Raw genomic sequence first — 18,537 nt, forward strand, 5'->3', positions numbered from 1 at the left:
CCAAAGATGCTCTGGGTATGGCAAGGAATAAGTTTCTTATTTTTCTGGAACACATGCTTTAGTATAATGAAGTCAGAGAAAATGGGAGGCAGATAGTGAACAAAATTAATAGCATGAAAAAAATAAGAGCACAGTTAAGATGTAGTGCGGTGATGATGCAATTGCACCTGTATGGAAAGGGTCTTCAGTTTGAGTCCTGAGGCCTTTCTGGATACAGTGGACTTGCATATAGGTGCCTGTGATCCAGGCTGGCTTGGACTGGGTCATCACACCAGAAGGACCCTGTTGGGAGTCCAACTGTCTCTCATCTATTTTTTTCCTCTACTTCTCTCTTTCATGGATGAAATCGATAAACCTTAAAATATAAAAAAAAAATGATGGGGCCAGCAGGTGGTATGGTGGTTAAGGGGACTGGACTCTCACATGGCTAACTGCGGTTCAAGTCCTGGACCTGGTGGTTTACTTTCTCATGTTCTCTCTCTTTCTTGCTCTATCCCTTTCTGGTCAAATTAAAATAAAATAAGTGAATAAATAAATAAAGCTAAATAAGATAATTCTTTTAAAAATAAAATAAAAAAGAAATTAGATAAAAAATAAGTCCTGTGAAGATCATTACAGAAGTGTGATAGAACTATTAGTAGCCAAGGTGGAGAAAAATGTTTAGATGGTGTAGGAAGATATCACTGAGTAGGTGATAGTTATGTTAGGAACCAGGAGAAGAGTCCTCATCAGAGAAAAAGCAAGTACAAAGCCCTGAAAGCAAGAACAGCTATATCTGAGTAATAAAAATAATTCCATTGTGGTTAGAAGGTACAAGAACCATGGACTTTGCAGACCAAGTCAAGAACTTAATGTTTATTTTGTAAGTGCAATCAGAATGCACTGGAAGATTTTAAACACAGGAATGGCATCTGACTCAAATGCTTAAAAGGTCAACGTGGCTGACATATGGAGAGGGACTGAACAGAGGTATATAAAGCAGGAAGCTCTGCAGTGGTCCAGTCAAGAGATGATGGCAATGAGGCTGGAAACAGTTTGACTTACTTCAACTCACTTTGTTGGTTTTTCACTATATTTCTGCTAGACCTGGAAAAGCATATGGCCTGGTTATTTGCAGATATTTGACAGTGCCTGGAATATATAGTTTCTGGATTGTTTTTTCTCCTTTTGACCACTTAAAAAAGTAGACAATAGCATGAGCAAGCATACGTAAGAAAATAACAATCATGTTTATCTTTTCTCTGGTATGTTTGACAGTGACCACCAATCAGTGTTGGCTTCATGTTCACATCTAATAATGGAGAGTTGAGGTCACCTGAAAACCCTTATCCCAAAGTAAACTTCTTCACTGGTCTACCAGTTAGCCCAAATTTCCAAAGGTTCAAAAGTCTATAATGTTCTAATGAATGTTCCTATAACATTGGTGCCAAGAGAAACATACTGGGGTTCTGTGGTCAGATAGGTTTGGGAAACACTGCCTACTCAACTCTGAGAAATTCATGATTTGCATTAGCTACTAAACTCTGAACAGTCTTGCCATACAGAACATGTAATTTATTTAACTCAGCATGTCTCAAAAATATCTCATCATAAAACTTTCTTAATATCTCTCTTTCATAAAATGCTAGATTAAGATATGCAACGTCTATGTAAAATAAAACTTTCCCAACAGGAATTACATCATAAAATTCAAGGAGCCCCTTGGGGGAAAAAAATAACAGAATATTTTGTAAGAAATGAAGAACAAAAAAAATCAGTGCCGATTAGCATTATGCTAACACAAGAGATAACCTTTGAAAATATCTTTTATATTTGTCCCCTGTGTTTTTATCTCCCCCCCCCGTTTTGCTTAATCTTTAAGGATAAAGAAAAAATTAAGTGAGTGAAAATTCTCTTCTTATATTTCTATTAAGAAATAAGATGAAGTCCGCCTGCAGCCCCTGTGGTTAAAGGAGCTAGATCCCACATAGCCAACTATGTTATTCAAATTCCACCCTAGCAACTTGAAAAATACACTGGATGTATGTGCAACCATGCCTCAAATTCCTAAAGGATGGAAAACTAGAGGAGAAGGAATTACACCATGATTATGCCCTATTGGGGGATGCCTTCTCCCTCTCCCTTTCTCTTTCTCTGTGTCTCTGTGACTCTGGGAAAGAAAATGAAAACGAAGTGCCAACAATTGGACCAAGAATACACAGATGGGAAAGTATACATGATAATATTTAGAAACCTTTAAAATAAGACTTTAAAAAAGTATTTAACTCCCTTTGGGCTATAGCCAAAATAAAAACCTAGAAAGCAGCAATGTCAAAAGTGATAAAGAGATATGAACCAACAATTAGACATGATTTTCCTCTGACACTGGAGTAAACAAAAGCCAGAGCTATTTTAAGCTAAAAAATGCTGGGCACATACACAATCTCAGATTACTCAGTGATTTTAGTGAATTCTGGGAAATGTACATAGACCTCACTGGGAGGTGAATCAGTGGTCAAAATCAGAGGATAATAAAAAAAAAAAAATGTTTGAAAGAAAATAAATTACTATGTTTCAAATAAGTTTTTTAAGATTTTTTTGTTTTTTGGGGGTTTTTTTTGGTTTTTTTAATAGAGAGATTTTTGCTATAAGGAACTTGATTTCACTGGAGAGACACAGAGAAAGGAAGTGAGAAATCACTCTCCTCTTCCATTTGTCTCTTGAGATTTGGGGCATGCATGCACACGTGCCTCACGTAAGTTTCAAGCTGCTGGGTCTGGGATTCAAACTGCGATCGGCCATGTGGAAGTCCAGAGTCCCAATGGACAAAAAAAATCAGTGCCCGATTAGCACTAAGCTAAAGACACAAGAGATAACCCACTATGCCACCTGCTGCCCCTCAAATACGTTCTTTTTAAGAAAATGAAGTAAATGCATGTTCGAATGTATAATATATTACTTCAGTGTGGTTCACATTGTGAAGGTATTCCAAACAGGCTTTGTGCTGCTAGCAGACTCCTTCCTTGGAGACCAGTAGTACTATATATTCCAAGCCAAGTCATGGAGGCACAAGCAGAAGGGTGGCACTGTGCAACACTGAGGCTGCATGAGAGGCCTGAGTTCCTGGACCAATCTAAAAGGGTGAGCATGCCCTTCAAGCTAACTGGGAGGCTGGGGCAGAAGAGAACAGCATAGCAAGACTGTCAGAAACACCTGTCTCTTGGCCTACCTATGATGATGTAGGCAGTAGGGCACTACTCTTCAATTTTGGAGCCACATAGAAGACAGTGATTCAGATTTTGGGTTCATCTGAAACACACTTGGCTGGCTGGAAGGCTGGGGTGGAGGTTTCACGACATGATGAGATCCTGTCAAGGCTGCCTCTTTTCTTCTCTCTCAATAAAATAAACTTTAAAAATAAAATGCTTATCTTCTTCTTTCTTGATAAAATAAACTTCAAAACACTAAAAATGTAAATAAATATATTCCAAGACTAGAGCTAATATGCAAATCTGATTACGGATATATTTGACTAAATTGTTAATCAGTGTTACAGGATAATAAAATATCTTACATTTGTTCCCTTCTAAGTGCTAAGTTTAGAGGAAAAAAAAAACATATTCTAAAGATAATTACTCAAGATATTTTGATATCCAACATAAGAAATACCTTCAGGAACTGTATCAAATCCTTTAAAATAAGCTCCTTGGTAGAAAACTGTTGCACTTGGAGGATGGTTTCAATGGTTTGAAAACAGTTTGAAAAGTAATAATAAACCGAGTCCAGTGAATGAGATGGGAGTTGTTGGGTAGTGCCACCATGGGTCAGAAATGCAATGTGACTCTAAGGTCTTGTCATGACAAATACAATGATGCTTTGCAGAAAAACTGAGATGCTTTGAAAAGTAATACTTTAGAGGTTTATGGTCATTAATGAAAAATTCTAGGGAGCTGGAAGTTTCTGGAAAGTACTGGCACACAAGAAACAAAGGCCAGTTTATGACTGTCCCTCTTCCCATAGCCTTGTAATCTGACCTTTAATCCTCTCTCCTGATTGAAGAAGTTGCCAGAGGCTGTGTGTTAGAGCAGTTCTGTCTGGCATGCAGATGGCAAGCCTGACTCTAGCAAAGAATGCTTCCGTGCTTACTAGCTAGACAATTGTGAGCACTAAGGCCAACAGGAGTCAGAATTAGCCCGCCAGCAGGAGCAAATTCTAATGTTCAGCTTGATAAAACAGGTCAGTGGGAGGGCTTTGAGATGCAGAAATTCACATGGCTATTACTTAATTTAGGACAGTGACACCTATAGAGGGGAAGACTTCTCCTACCTACACACACTTGAAGTGTTTGTGCAGCTTTCCATTTTATTTTATGGGTAATAGAATTACCTCATTAAGTTATGTTATGGTCTACAATGTCATCGTAATGTTACACTAAATTAAATACTTTACTTAAAATATCTTTTCATGATTCCACTCTTATGTATATAGTTTAATGTCCACTTAGCTTCATTAGTAACTATAATGTGGCTTGGGTTTTCCTTATACAAAGAGGCCTTCAAAAAGTTCTGAAAAATGCATATTAAGAAAAAAATACATATGGATTTCAAAAACATTAGCGCCAAAATTAATTTGTACTTTAATCCTACTTTTCCAGAAACATTTCGAAGTCCCTGTGTAATCATATCTGATCATAAATAGCGTGTGGTAAAATTCCTTTATTTCTGCAAATATACACAGCTGATTCAAAACCAAATGTGCCCAAACACTGCGTTATTATACCCTGGTGATGCACAGTCTGTTGGATTCTGTATTAGAAGCAAGCAAGAAAGAACCACTAAAATATCAGAATTGCAAAACCTAAACTAGAATGCTCTCCTTAATAACCAACTCTTGTGGAAAATCCTCAGTCAAGTGTATAATATGATAAAAATTATTTTCCATAGTACATAGTAATTCCTAACCTATTTTTGAGAGCAAGTCCCAAGGAATTCAAGTATGATGGCTATTAAGAGGCCAGAACAATTTAAATGTAAAACTTCTGATGTGTTGGTTAAAAAGCAGTGATTTATAGTCATACCTTTTAATATTAAAAAAAAAACCTGTGTGCAGAAATATTACTGATGAATCGTGAAAATATTCTTAGCCTTGAACATTTCATTCTATAGATGATGTAATTGAGGAATGGAGAGTTTCTGTGACTTGGCAAAGTCACACAACTCATTAGTAACAAGATCCAGACTTGTTCGATAGACCTTCTGACAGGGGCCCTTTCCAAACTATTCACTGCCTAGATTCTCTACTGAGGGTCCTTGTCCCTGCAGCAATGCTAAAGCTGACTTCTGCTGGCAGGCAGGTCCAGGAAAGGCAGAAGGAGGGAGGATGTGGCAGGAGCAGAGTTCTGCAAGGCTTTTTACAGTCAGCCCTCCTATGCACAGGTTCTGCTTACCTGTGTGCAGAAATATTACTGTATGAATCGTGAAAATATTCTTAGCCTTGAACATTTCATTCTATAGATGATGTAATTGAGGAATGGAGAGTTTCTGTGACTTGGCAAAGTCACACAACTCATTAGTAACAAGATCCAGACTTGTTCGATAGACCTTCTGACAGGGGCCCTTTCCAAACTATTCACTGCCTAGATTCTCTACTGAGGGTCCTTGTCCCTGCAGCAATGCTAAAGCTGACTTCTGCTGGCAGGCAGGTCCAGGAAAGGCAGAAGGAGGGAGGATGTGGCAGGAGCAGAGTTCTGCAAGGCTTTTTACAGTCAGCCCTCCTATGCACAGGTTCTGCTTCCCTGGATTCAAACTGGAAATCCAAAATATTCAAGGGCCCAGCCACGATGGCACAAGCAGTAGGGTTCCACGGTACAATGCTGGACCTCTGGGCTTGAGTTCCAGGCTGACTTGCACAGGCCTGGCTTGGAGGCTGTAAGATCTTAAATGTGGCTTTCTCTTCCCAGCCCTCAAGAAAAAAAATAAATAAAACTTAAAAAAAAAATTCAAAAAGAATAGATTGCCTTTGTACTGATCATATACAAACTTTTTTTTGTCATCATTCCCTAAAATATACAGTGGTAACAATAATTTACATACATTTACATTGTATTAGGTATTATCAGAAATCTAGAAATGATTTAAAGTGTACAGGAAGATGTGCATATGCTATTTTACAGAAGGGACTTGAACATCTGTGGATCTGTACGGTCCTGGATCCAATCCCTGCAAACACCTAGGTAAAACTAATTCATTTCCATAATGCATTGGTTCAAAATTATCAGCTTGTTAAGGGTCTATGTTCTTCCTCCTTTTCTGTACCTGGCCAAGACTGCTGACCTAGAGGATTTGACCACAAGAGCAAACAGATCGATTTATATGGTTCCAGAAGAGCTGAAACATTTTAAAAAATAATATGTACTCCAAGGATGATGCTTTGGTCAAGCTTTACCATTGTCAAATGAGTTTCTCCTTCTCTATTCACTACAGAGCAAGCAAAAGGTGTTAATTGCTGTACTGATGAAATTCATATTTTTGAAAATCAGAGTGTAAATTAGGTTGTCATGAATTTTATATTCAAAGACTTAAAAACCAGTAGCTACAGGAAGTTAGACCTATTCTATGTTCAGATTTAGAGATATTCATGTTAAAAAATTTAGTCAGTGAGTGGTTTAAATAGTCAATTGGCAGATATCTCTTCAGTGCTCACTGTATGTTAAATCCCTTGCAAGATAGCTGAAATGCAGTTTTCAGACACAATCTTTGCAGTTAGAAAAACCTACAATTGAAAAAATATTCTTTAATAACTGTTACTAAATTAGTACTAGGGATATGAACAAGGATTATACAACAGTTCCTGAACTTGTAAAAGGGAAAAGAATGGTCACACAACTAAGCATAAAATTCTGTAATGAATATGAATGAAGTGCCAGGTTACTCCATAGGAAACGATTCATTTTGCCTGGGAAGAAGAATGAAAGAAGGAGACGAGATGTCACAGTTTTTGAGTTGTTTCAAAAATCACAATGAATAATTGTTATAACTGTTAATTGCATATATGAATTGCAAAGGGGGAGAGGAACAAGACCAACCTCAGCTTTTTTTGGAAAGGTTTTTGCTTTAGGGCGCATGCGTTCCCCAGACTGACAGAGAGAGACATAGAGACAGAAAGCGAGAAATCACCCCCAGGGGGGATGGTCACGCCGCAATCCCTTCTCCCCCATTCTCCTGTCGGGCTCTTGGGCACGTGCGCGAGTTCTAAGCCACCGGGTCCAGGACGCAAACTGCAGTCGACTACATGGGAGTCCAGCGACATAGCCATTACGCCAACTGCTGGTTCCCAACCAACCTCAGCTTTTGACAGGTCAAGTTTCAGAGGTTCCCTGTAAGTTGATCATCTTCTCATAAAAACTGTTGCTTTTGATGAGCAGGTCCTCAAACCAGTCAACACATTTTATGCAAATAAAATAATGCCTAAAGTCTGAATCTGCAACTAATAAGGAGCTATTTATTGAGTATTAACCATATGTCAAACACTGCTCAAAGAACCTTACAAACTTTGTCACTTCAGCTTTGCAATAATCCTTTGAGCTGGGTACTATTATTATCAACTAATTTTATAAATTAAATATCCTAAAAATAGAAATGTTAAACAAATTTATCAAAGTTATACAGTTGTATAACAGAGCCAAGATCTGTACCCAGACAATGTAGTTTTAGAGCTGGGACTCTTAATCAGGATGGTTAAAGCTGGCCCTGGGAAACATGTGCTACTTTCTGTACTGGAACTCTTTTTTTTTTTGGAGAGGTTTTTGTTACAGGGCGCGTGCACTCGCCAGAAAGACAGAGAGACAGAAAACGAGAAATCACCCCCTAGGGGGGATGGCCACACTGCAATCCCTTCTCCTCCATTCTCCTCTCGGGATCTTGGGAACACATGCACACACGCTCAGCGTGAGTTTAAGCCACCGGGTCGGGATCTTGAACCACAGACGACATGGGAGTTCAGCAACATAGCCATTACACTAACTGCTGGTCCCTGGAACTCTTCTTAATATGCCCTGAAATGGGACCACCAGTTAGCCAGTTAGCGTAATGGCTATGTCGCTAAACTCCCATGTAGTTAACCACGGTTCGAGTCTCAGACCCGGTGGCTTAAACTCACACTGGGCGCATGTGTGTGTGTGCACTCCCAAGATCCCAAAGAGGAGAATGGAGGAGAAGGGATTGCGACATGGCCATCCCCTCTGGGGGGTGATTTCTCACTTTCTGTCTCTCTGTCTCTTTCTGGCAAGTGCACGCACCCTACAGCAACAACCTCTCAAAAAATAAATAAATAAATAAATATAAAGCCCTAAAATGCCAAGTAATTATATGAGACCCTAAAAATATGTACTGGAAATCTAGATCATACTTACATCCACCATTTAAAAATTCCCTCTCCCTTTCATTTAAAGTGTCCATCCCATCTCAATGTGGTAAGAGGAGGGAGATAAGCATTTTGGACTAACATATTAATATATGGGTAACAGGATCATTTTCTTTCCACAAATATTTTCATTTTGAATTAAGAGACTCATGACTCAAAGAAATGGGGTAGGGAAAGGACTTAGGATACAGGGGCCATCCTCAGGTTGGGCTCCCTGACAATCAGACCTGGCAGCCAGCCCAACTCCTGCTTATCAACGCCTATGCTCACAAGAGCACAGAGCATTTCAGACACATCAGATTCACACAGGGGAGGGGATGATGCTTGATCCTCCCATCCACTCCTGAAGACCCCACAGATCAAGTCATAATTCAGTAGGCTGTCCATCTAATTTAACTTCTAGAAGCATTCTGACCAACTAGCCAAAGCCAACTAGCCAAGTCTCTGCAGGTCAGACTCTTCTGATCACAGCTTTGATTCTGCTGCTTATTATAGTAACTACTACTATCTCATCTTTGGTGATTAAGTGCCACCACTTGGCCCCTGCCATCTGGGATCCAACTATCCCCACTGCATTTAAGGATCCCCAGTTCAATGGGAGTAGTTCACTGTAATTTCTGACTTAGAGAACAGCAACCCCAAAGTTCTTCAGGGGTTCTGGACTCCTTCACAGATTTTTTTCTCACAGTCTAGGTGAAAGACGTCATCTGGAATTCTCTCAGGTGGACCAGCAGATTGTTTGTGGTAAATCCACTCTATCATTCCAGTTTCCCTAAGACTTTGCCACAGTATACCAAGGCAAGGTCTGGCATTTCAACTTCTACATTGAAGGCCACCTTTTGGTCCATGTTTCAGTCAACCAACCTAACTGTTACAGTCTTTTCTAACCTATCAGGTTACAACAATGAATATAGAAACTCTGCACAGTGGGTCCATATTCATAAATTCAGCCTCACCCAACTTTATGTCCCTTTCACAGTTATTTCTCACCCTTCAAACTCATTTCCTCACACATTTCTCAGATTTTTGCCAGTCTAAATTAGGGAACTCATGCAGTTCTTTTGGAGTATAATATACCTCCTCAGGGATCATGCTTACCTCTCCTTTAGGGGCCCCCAGGACTTGAATCTAACTATAGATCTAGAAGCAAAGAGAGGTGATACAGGAGGTACTGAGGAAAAAGTCCTCAGTGTCTGCAGGGCATATTGTTATCTTCATCTCCACAGGCATAGACGGATGAGTACACACTAATATCCCTTTTCTATCACTGGGAAAACACCACCTTCCTTGTAACTGAGCACATTATCAACCAAAGTAAAGATAATATTTCCCAGCTTGCTTTGCAGTTAGGTAAGTAGATAGTATTATTAAATTATCCAGAAGCAATTCATAAAATTTCAAGGTGTACCCTTAGAGGGTGGGGAAGGAGTGTTCTTTCTGCATTTGCTTCCTCCATCCTTTAGCTTGATGTGGACATGGTAACAGGCTGTCTAGAATCTTGGGCCTGAATGCAAACTCCACAGATGGCAGAGCAACAATCACATCCCTGGGAAACCTCAGAGAGCAGAGTTCATGTGCCATGTCTGGAGCACCTACATCTTGACTATCCTGAAAGAGAAAGTTTGTTTTATCTAAGCCTCACTACCATGAGAAACTTGTATACACTGAAAAGAAGATTCATAAATAACAGAATTGTTTTTGTTTAGAACTGGCTGAACGCAGCAACTATCAACTAGAGAAAAGAACATACTTGCTACCAGGGTAGGAATAAGGGCCAAGCAGTGTGTTTAAGATAGGAATGGCTAAAATGACGTGACCAAGGTTAAGGCTGGAATGTCATCAACCACTGGGCCCCAAATATCTTCATTAAAAAATAGGTACTGGGGGACTTTGAGCAGTAGAAAGCACTTCTGGCTCTGTACAAGGCAATGATGGAAAGAAGCCAAGGGTCCAAGATGGAGGCTTGAAGCTCTCTATGCTGCGGGAGACACAGGGTGTGAAGCCAAAACAACACATGTAGGACAAGATGAAGGCATGTAACAAACATATTGGAACATATATGAACCTAGTTCTTGGTTTGGACTCAGACCTGAAGGGCAGTGGCACCAACAGTCTCACCGCAAATGTGCAGATTAAGGAGCCAAGAGACAGCTTGTTAATGTGACCTACAACTCATTTGAGCACTCCAGAGAAGGCTGAAGGCAGACAGGATGCTATTGTTGACCAAGTAAAATCTAATGTAGAACGGAGAGTTCAGAGCTGGAGAAAAATACCGAGAGGACAATCATCTAACTTTGGGCGACAGAATCAGTATCTTCTTTCAAGAAGGCAGTTAAAGTCTTAGCAAAGCTTCTATTTTAGGTAACTGGTGAAACCATAACAGAAAACCTAAGTAGTTATCGGCAGAACCAATGGCTAAACCTATTTCTTTTTTTATAAAGTATATTTAAAATTTGATAATTCATAAATGAGAATTTAAATATGTCCATCCACAATATGCTAGTTTAAAGCAGATTTGTGCTCAACTAATACAGTACAACCGAATTCAAAAACAGTGGTTAGTGCCAACTGCCATGGCACAACAGTGGCCCAGTGCTCTGTGATGCTGGACCCACAGGCTAACGCCCTGGGTTTGTATCCTAAGGCCTCCTTGTACATGTCAAGCACACCCACGTGCCTGTGATCTGGGCTGGATAAGACCTGCAGTGGATTACAGTGTGGAGAATGGTTAGGGAAGCCAGTCTCTCTGTCTCTCTCACTCTTGGAAAAAAATAAATGAATAGACTTTAAAATATAGTAGATAATAATAAAAAAATCCTCTACAATAAGGCAAAGAAATATTGTATTTATATTTCACAGGAGATATAAAAAGCACTTTATAAACTTGTAATTATTACATGTCATTTTCTTATTAAAGAAACTCACTGGGACCAGCAGTTGGCGTAATGGCTATGTTGCTAGACTCCCATCTAGTCGACCACAGCTCAAGTCTCAAACCTGGTGGCTTAAACTCACCCAGGGCGCGTATGTGTGTGTGCTCAAGATCCAGAGAGGAGAATGGAGGAGAAGGGATTGCGGCCATAACCCCGGGGAGTGATTTCTCGCTTTCTGTCTCTCTGACTCTCTCTGGCTTTCTGAAGAGTGCACGCGCCGTACAGCAAAAACCTCTCCAAAAAAATAAAGAAACTGGGAACCAGCAGTTGGCATAATGGCTATGTCGCTGGACTCCCACGTAGTGGACCGCAGTTCGTGTCCCGGACCCAGTGGCTTAAAACTCACGCCGGGCGCGTGTGCATGCGTGCCCAAGATCCCGAGAGGAGAATGAAGGAGAAGGGATTGTGGCATGACCATCTCCCCTGGGGGGTGATTTCTCGCTTTCTGTCTCTATGTCTCTCTCTGTCTGTCTTGCGAGCGCACGCGCCCTACAGTGAAAATCTCTCCAAAAAAAAAAAAAAAGAAAGAAACTCACCAATAAACAGAAAAAATATCAAATTATATGTCATCTCTCTTAAATTTAAAAAATAATTTACTAAATGTTCTATGTCCATTAGAACATTGTCCATTAATTATTGAACAGTTCAAAAATTTTAAATAATTTATTTTGTGATTTGTTTTTTCATTTGCTCAAGGGCATGTGACTCGCCAGAGAGAGATAAGGAGAAAAAATGAAAGAAAGCTCCATCCAGTGGGGTTAGCTATGCCCCAATCCCTTCTCCTCCATTCTACTTTCAGGATTCGAACATATATGCACACATACCAGGTATGTTTCTCACAATGCTGGGGCTGGATCTTTAACCTCACAGTCAGCCATGTGGGATCCAACTGCCCAAACCACCACACCACCTGCTGGACCTAAATAATTAGTTTCTAAGTAAATTTTTTAAAAACTGTATGTCTAATTGGCTCTCTACACAGGTATTCAGTATGTGCTCCAGGTTGCCTCATCTTTTTGAGCTTGCTGTGTCCTAGATGAGTCTGGAAAGCAAACTGGAAGTTCTGAGGAATGTGCCAAACATCCACTCGGACAGCCACATATTTGTAAAATGTTTTCTAGTACATCTTTGTGTTTAACCTCAATTTAATAGAATATTTTCTTTATTTCTTGATTCCATGTCCTCAAATATACGCATGGTATCATCATATTGCTTTTAATTCATTGTTCTTAAATATAATGGAGGTTCTTATACTATTCTAAATTCTCTTGGTTATTTCTGTAAATATAACATACACATAATTTACTATGCAACTTCATACTGCTAGTAACACAAGGACACGAAAAGAAAATGCCATATTAAAAAATACAATAAAATTATATTGAATAAAGCTTATAAAAATGATGGTATAGGGACCAGCAGTTGGAGTAATGGCTATGTCACTGGACTCCCATGTAGTTGACTGTGGTTCGAGTCCTGAACCCAGTGGCTTAAGCTCACGCCCAAGATCTGTGCGTGCCCAAGATCCCGAGAGGAAAATAGAGGCGAGGAGATTGCAGTGTGGCCATACCCCCAGGGGGTAATTTCTCACTTTCTGTCTCTCTGTCTCTGTCTTTTTGGCGAGCACACACACCTTATAGCAAGAAACCTCTCAAAACAAAAATAATAATAATGGTATAGTGTGAGAAAGACAAAAGTAAACACTATAATTATAGCTCTAGGGAGAGCACATTATTTAATCAGAAGAATGTAACTTAAGCTATTGGATCATCTGAAAAGTCATGACATATTTTTGCATAGAAAAATGCATCATGATTTTTCTTACAACCCAATATATTATTATTAATTAAGGTATTATTATTACTATTATTATACTATTAAACTACATGTTGAGTAAAGCAGGCAAGAAAATCCCAGTAATTAAAATATCCCTGCCCCCTCAACACACACACACACACACACACACACACACACACGTAACATCAACTTGAGCGTAACTGGGCGCTACAATGGCACAACTTCCTGTCACATCAATCCCATGTACTCATATCAGTCTGCTCTGGTCAGTGTTACTACTTGTTAGTCTGTTACTCTCACTAAGACATTCCCCGCTTGTGCTCAGCTTCATAGATGCCATGTGGCACCTGCAGTGTGTCAGGCACTGTACAACCTCTCTCACACTCTCACACTGTACACTCTCTCACAACCACCCAAAGAAGGAGGGATGACTATCTCCGTTCTTACAGAAAGAAAAGAGAAAAAAAAAAACTAGCAAAAACAACTCTGCAATCACACAGTAAAGATCACACCAACCTTCCCCAAGGTTGTAGTCCAAAACCATCTGCCCATTTCTGACTATGAACAACACACACCGCCTGTGAAGCAACATATCCATCTATAGAATGACAAGATGGACACAAAACTCCAGCTTCTGTAGCTCAGGGACAAAGTGTGATGCCCATTTGTGTTCATGAAATATTTTATTTTAGAATTAAAATGTAAATTTCTAATTCTTTCCACCTATATTTTTGGTTTCCAAAAGTGATAAATAGTATCTAGCCATGTATGGTTGGAAAGGTGTGCCAGAAAAATAAAAGTTCTTTTAAATGTTTTCAATGGATCTTTCAACAGCTCAAACCTCCTACCACTGAGAGCTACAGCAGCAGTGATGGCGGAGGCTAACACTGATCATTTAGAAATTAGCTGCACTTGTAATTCTTGGACTGTGTGTGATTCAAAATTTACATATGCTACATAGGGAAAAAATAGACTATGCTATGGAGAGAAGATTATATTTACATAGCTATGCTTTTCTTTATTTCAAAAGGAGCCTTATTTTTTACTCAAATTTTAGTCCAGTTACCCAAAAATATAATTTTAGAGATTCTTCTTGGATTTGTAAGATTAGCCAAGGGTAATTTTTTTCTCAGAGCATTAGCTGGTGGATCCTTTTTTGTGTGTTCCACAGTGCCCTTTTCTGCTCTGCTCTTTCCTAAGCACTGGTCATCTCATTGCACCATGACCTCAGCTCCTCCAATTCTCCCTCCATCTACTCCAAACCAGGCTTTCCTCCCCCTCTCCAAGCAAGTAGATTCTTCTAGAGAACTCTAGGCAACACTAAGCAAGATGGAATGAACGTGTCAAAAGCATGTAAATCAAAATACACCAGTCTGTTCCTGACCCTGGAATAAACTCAAACCATATACTTAAAGATGGCTGACACATAGAATCTTGTTAAAAGAAAATAAATGTAAAAATAGTTGTAAAGTACACAATTATCAGATATGATTATAATTATTTAAAATTGCACAATATTATAGAAGGTTTTGACTTTTTTCATATGTTATGTGTAAGAAAAAAAAGTCCAATGGCTTCAAAGTACTCTTAGATAACCTGGGGATACTTAATTTTTCAGCACTATAGATGTGGGCATATCTATCACCGAATATTCATTTTGGATGGTAAATAACTCTATTATGGTTTAGTTTTGCTTTTAACACTCAAGAATCACATAACACCTGCCCAGAAGAGGTTTGATTTCATTTATCACTTCCATTTAAATTAATTTCACAAAGAATAAGGGGAGAAAACTGTAAACATCCAATTAAATCCAACAGCAATCAATTTTTAATACCAGCCATGAGGTGAAAAGGCTAAGGTTTCTCTCTACAGGAAATTTTCAGCATCGGTGCTACAGAAACAGGTATAAAGGAAAAATATATAGGCATCTGCAAAGGTTTGGCTTTGAAGGCTGCTATACCCAGATATAAAAATAGATGCCTAAAATGTTAAATCGATTCTAATGGCAAACATATCATTGCAGTCTCCATGCTCAGGATATTAGGGAAACCTGAATATTTGATTTAGTAGCACCTTGGGAGTAGGCAGACCTCAAAATCCTCCAATAACCTTGAAATGCTCCACTTCCTGAAGAAGAGAATGAAATGCTCAAATCAGGTGACATCTATCCAGCCCTTTTTTGTCCCGACAGGTAGAGCGATTAGAAGCCACCGTTAACCTTCAAGGTGTGGGCTATATCTTTCCTAAACAACAGCCAACGTGTGAGGGGATCCTGATTCAGGTTCCCCCATGAGCTTGCTCTTTTCCAAAGGCAAGTCTACCACCTCTACTTTCTTCTGAGCCAGGCTTTCCACCAGAAGCAACAGGCTTAGGGTTGAGCAAGCAATGTCGTCTATGCCCTCCATACACTCATACTCACATCCACACACACACACACACTCATAACACAAACTCATACATTCACACCCTCACATTCACAATCATACTCACATTCACATACTCACAGCACACATACTTGGAACACATTTAACCCCAGCATTCATACTCTAGTACAGAAACACATTCACATTCCTGTACATGTAGATTGTCACACACATATGCACAGATTCACACACACACATACACACACACAGGCTAGCCTTCCTATATCCAGAAAAGTGCAGGGATCCAGAGAAATTAATTGGCCATAAAAAATGACCCAAGAATCTTCTGGGCCAACTCAGTTGTCCTAAAAAGAATAAGGAGGCTGGATCTGAGGTTACTACCATGGCACCCCTGGAAGCCCAGGCTCCTACCAAAGGACTTAGGGCTCCAGAGGGTACTTGTGTATCCTGAGCCCCCACCTCACCATATCATCCCACCCCCACCCCCCACCCCCAGCCTCCGAACAGCCAGACAGAACACAAAAGTCTACTAAAGGGTTTTGTGGACTAGACCACCAGGGGTCAGGCAGAATGACAGAACCACAACCCCAAACACTCCTCCCCCACATGGAGGCAAGTAAGCCAAGTCCAGCAAGAGCCCATACATTTGGAGAGGTGAGGACAACCAAAGGGTCAAACCCTGCTGCCATTTCACTTAGCTGATGGTACAATCACACAGTGGACCTAGCAGGCTGCACATGCCCACCTGCCTAACTCCACAGTCACAGGGAGCTGCTTCCTGCTGGGTGTGGAGAGGAAAGGGGAGGGGAGCAGCCCGGGAGAGGAAGGGAAGAGAGGAGGAAGCTGAGGAGTGGATGGAGAGGCTTTGGAAAGAGAAGAGACCAGTGGTACTTCTGACTCCAGTACCACTCCCTGTCCCACTACCCCACTGGCACCCAAGACCACAGATCGGACCTAGCTTCCAGTCTGCAAATACAAATGAGCCAGGCACAGTGCCAGAGGTGATCCCCAGACTGACACCACCTCCTGGGTATCACACCTAAAGAAACCCTTCCTTGAACTGTGTCCTGAACTGGCAGGGAGAGAGGGTGCCTTAGGAGTGCTGAAGCTGTGCTCCTCATGCGCCTAAGTGACTGTTAAGAACAAAGATCCCTGCCAGTCAGTCTGCCTAGGAACTCAAACGCAGAGCAGAAGGCAAGGCCAGGTGCTGCAGCGGAGACCTTCTGTTGCCTGAGGATCCCTGTCGCTGCTGCTTGCTCCCACCCTGAGAGCCTTGGTGGGTTTTCCGCAAAGGTCTCTTGCGTTGATGTCTCGCAGACACCCATCTGTTAACTTCACAATCTGTAACACCTGACTACAAAATCAATCCTTATTAAACACTCTAGAGTCCCCCCCTTTCCATTATGTGCACAAATAAATCATACAGCACAGGTAAGCTTGTGAGTCGTCAACCTTAGGCAAGATGCAAAAAAGTGACCTTTCCAGGGAAGCCTAAGCTGTCTTAGCAAATGCAATTGACACTTGGTAGAAAGGGTTCTGATAGAAATTCTAGCTCCCGTGGGAGAGAGCGCTGTCCAGTGGTCCTTCTTAGGGGAAGGATTCACTGCGACCAGGCACTGTCTGCTTGAGGAAAAACTCCAACTCTCCCGCTCCCTGGACGCTGCTGCCTTTGGACCTGATACCGGGTTCCTGTGAACGCCCCGCCAGCCCCGTGGTGAAGAGCTGGCCTGGGCATCGACTGAGCTGTCCCGTGGCCCTTTTACTCTTGTGGGTTTTAAGGAATCTCGGTCCTTAGAACGTTTGGAGAAGGAGCGTAGGGTGGGCGGGACCAGGTCTTGGTGGGTCTACAGCCTCAGCACCAGCACTTTCACAGCAGGGACTTTTGTGGAGGTCAAAGAAAGTAAGAAAGTTCATGTCACTGTTTCTTCATTCCTCATCCCTCCTTTTCTTTTTGGGACGGCAGAGATTCATGTCTTCCCTCTTGGTTGCTGGGATTTGGAGTGGGAGAGAGATGGTTTGGTGCGCGGTGTGCTGTGCCTCAGGGGACGCTGGGGTGGGGGTCTATCCGCTCTTGTGCTGGACCTACAAAGGGGGTCTGCAACAGCCCTCCAGCCGGACTGGCATCCTTTGAGCGCGTCAGTACCCCTCCAAAGGAAAATCCACGCTTAACTAAGTTCCACACAAATAACCTCCCGCACATGCCTAACCCGGTCACCGGGACTCTGGACGGCCGAGAGTCCCCGATCCTGTTCCCCAGAGTGGGAAGTGAGAAAGCCTGGCCCAGGCGCCGGGACAGCGCGCCTGACTTCGCTGGCACCCGGTCCACTGCGCCCGCCTCCCGGACAGATCCCCAGAGTGCTAGAGCTCTTAACTCGGCTGAGAAGCCCCCCACCCGGGCGTCCCTGCCGCCCTCCCCAAGTAACCTCGCCGAGTCGACCACACTCACCTACTGCCAGGCAGATGGGGAGCAGCAGCCTGAAGATGAGCCCGCACACCACTTCCGAGGCCATCGCGCCGGTACGGCGAGTCCGAGCTGAGGGACGAGGCTCGAGGGTCCCTATAGCTGGGATGCCAGGCGCATGCCCGCCCAGGGCCTCCTGCCGCCGGCGGCTCGCAGCCGCCCGGGCATCGCCTTGGCGCGGGTTGCCGCGCTCTCCGCCCCGAGGGCGCGCTCGCTGGGGCTCTCGGCCGTCCCTCTCCCGCGGGTCTCGGGGCAGCCCCTCACCAGCTTCTCAGCAGCCGCTTTCCCCCGCGCGGGTCCTCCAGCGGCCGGCCCATGAAGTGTGGGATCCCGAATCCGGAGACGCGGCTTCTTCAGGGGTCGGTGAGGCCGGGCGGTGAGGGAAACACTTGGGGAAGGTCTTAGGGGGCGGCGCAGCGAGGCGAGGGGGCGAGAGGGCGTGCTGGCCTCAGGCCCAGCCCCGAAGGCGTCGTTCAGGGCACGCCTGAAAGTTTGCGCCGCGGAAGCCCCTCCGAGCCGACGTGTCTGCGCTGCCGGCCGCGGCCCCCCTGCCCACGCC

At 42.3% G+C, this 18,537-nt stretch overlaps 1 protein-coding gene across 2 annotated transcripts in view; it reads right to left on the reverse strand.

Annotated features, from left to right (window-relative positions):
- PIEZO2 (piezo type mechanosensitive ion channel component 2) overlaps positions 1-18,088 on the reverse strand; it is a 514,198-nt gene extending 496,110 nt beyond the window's left edge. For both annotated transcript variants that reach the window (XM_027766530.1, XM_027766529.1), the window contains exon 1: positions 17,964-18,088. In XM_027766530.1, the coding sequence (XP_027622331.1) occupies positions 17,964-18,027 (64 nt within the window). In that variant the 5' untranslated portion in view covers positions 18,028-18,088. The remainder of the gene's footprint in view (positions 1-17,963) is intronic.
- Positions 18,089-18,537: the final 449 nt, after the last annotated feature.

Source organism: Tupaia chinensis, unplaced genomic scaffold, assembly GCF_000334495.1.
Source record: "Tupaia chinensis unplaced genomic scaffold, TupChi_1.0 Scaffold143584_1, whole genome shotgun sequence".
Lineage (NCBI taxonomy): Eukaryota > Metazoa > Chordata > Mammalia > Scandentia > Tupaiidae > Tupaia > Tupaia belangeri.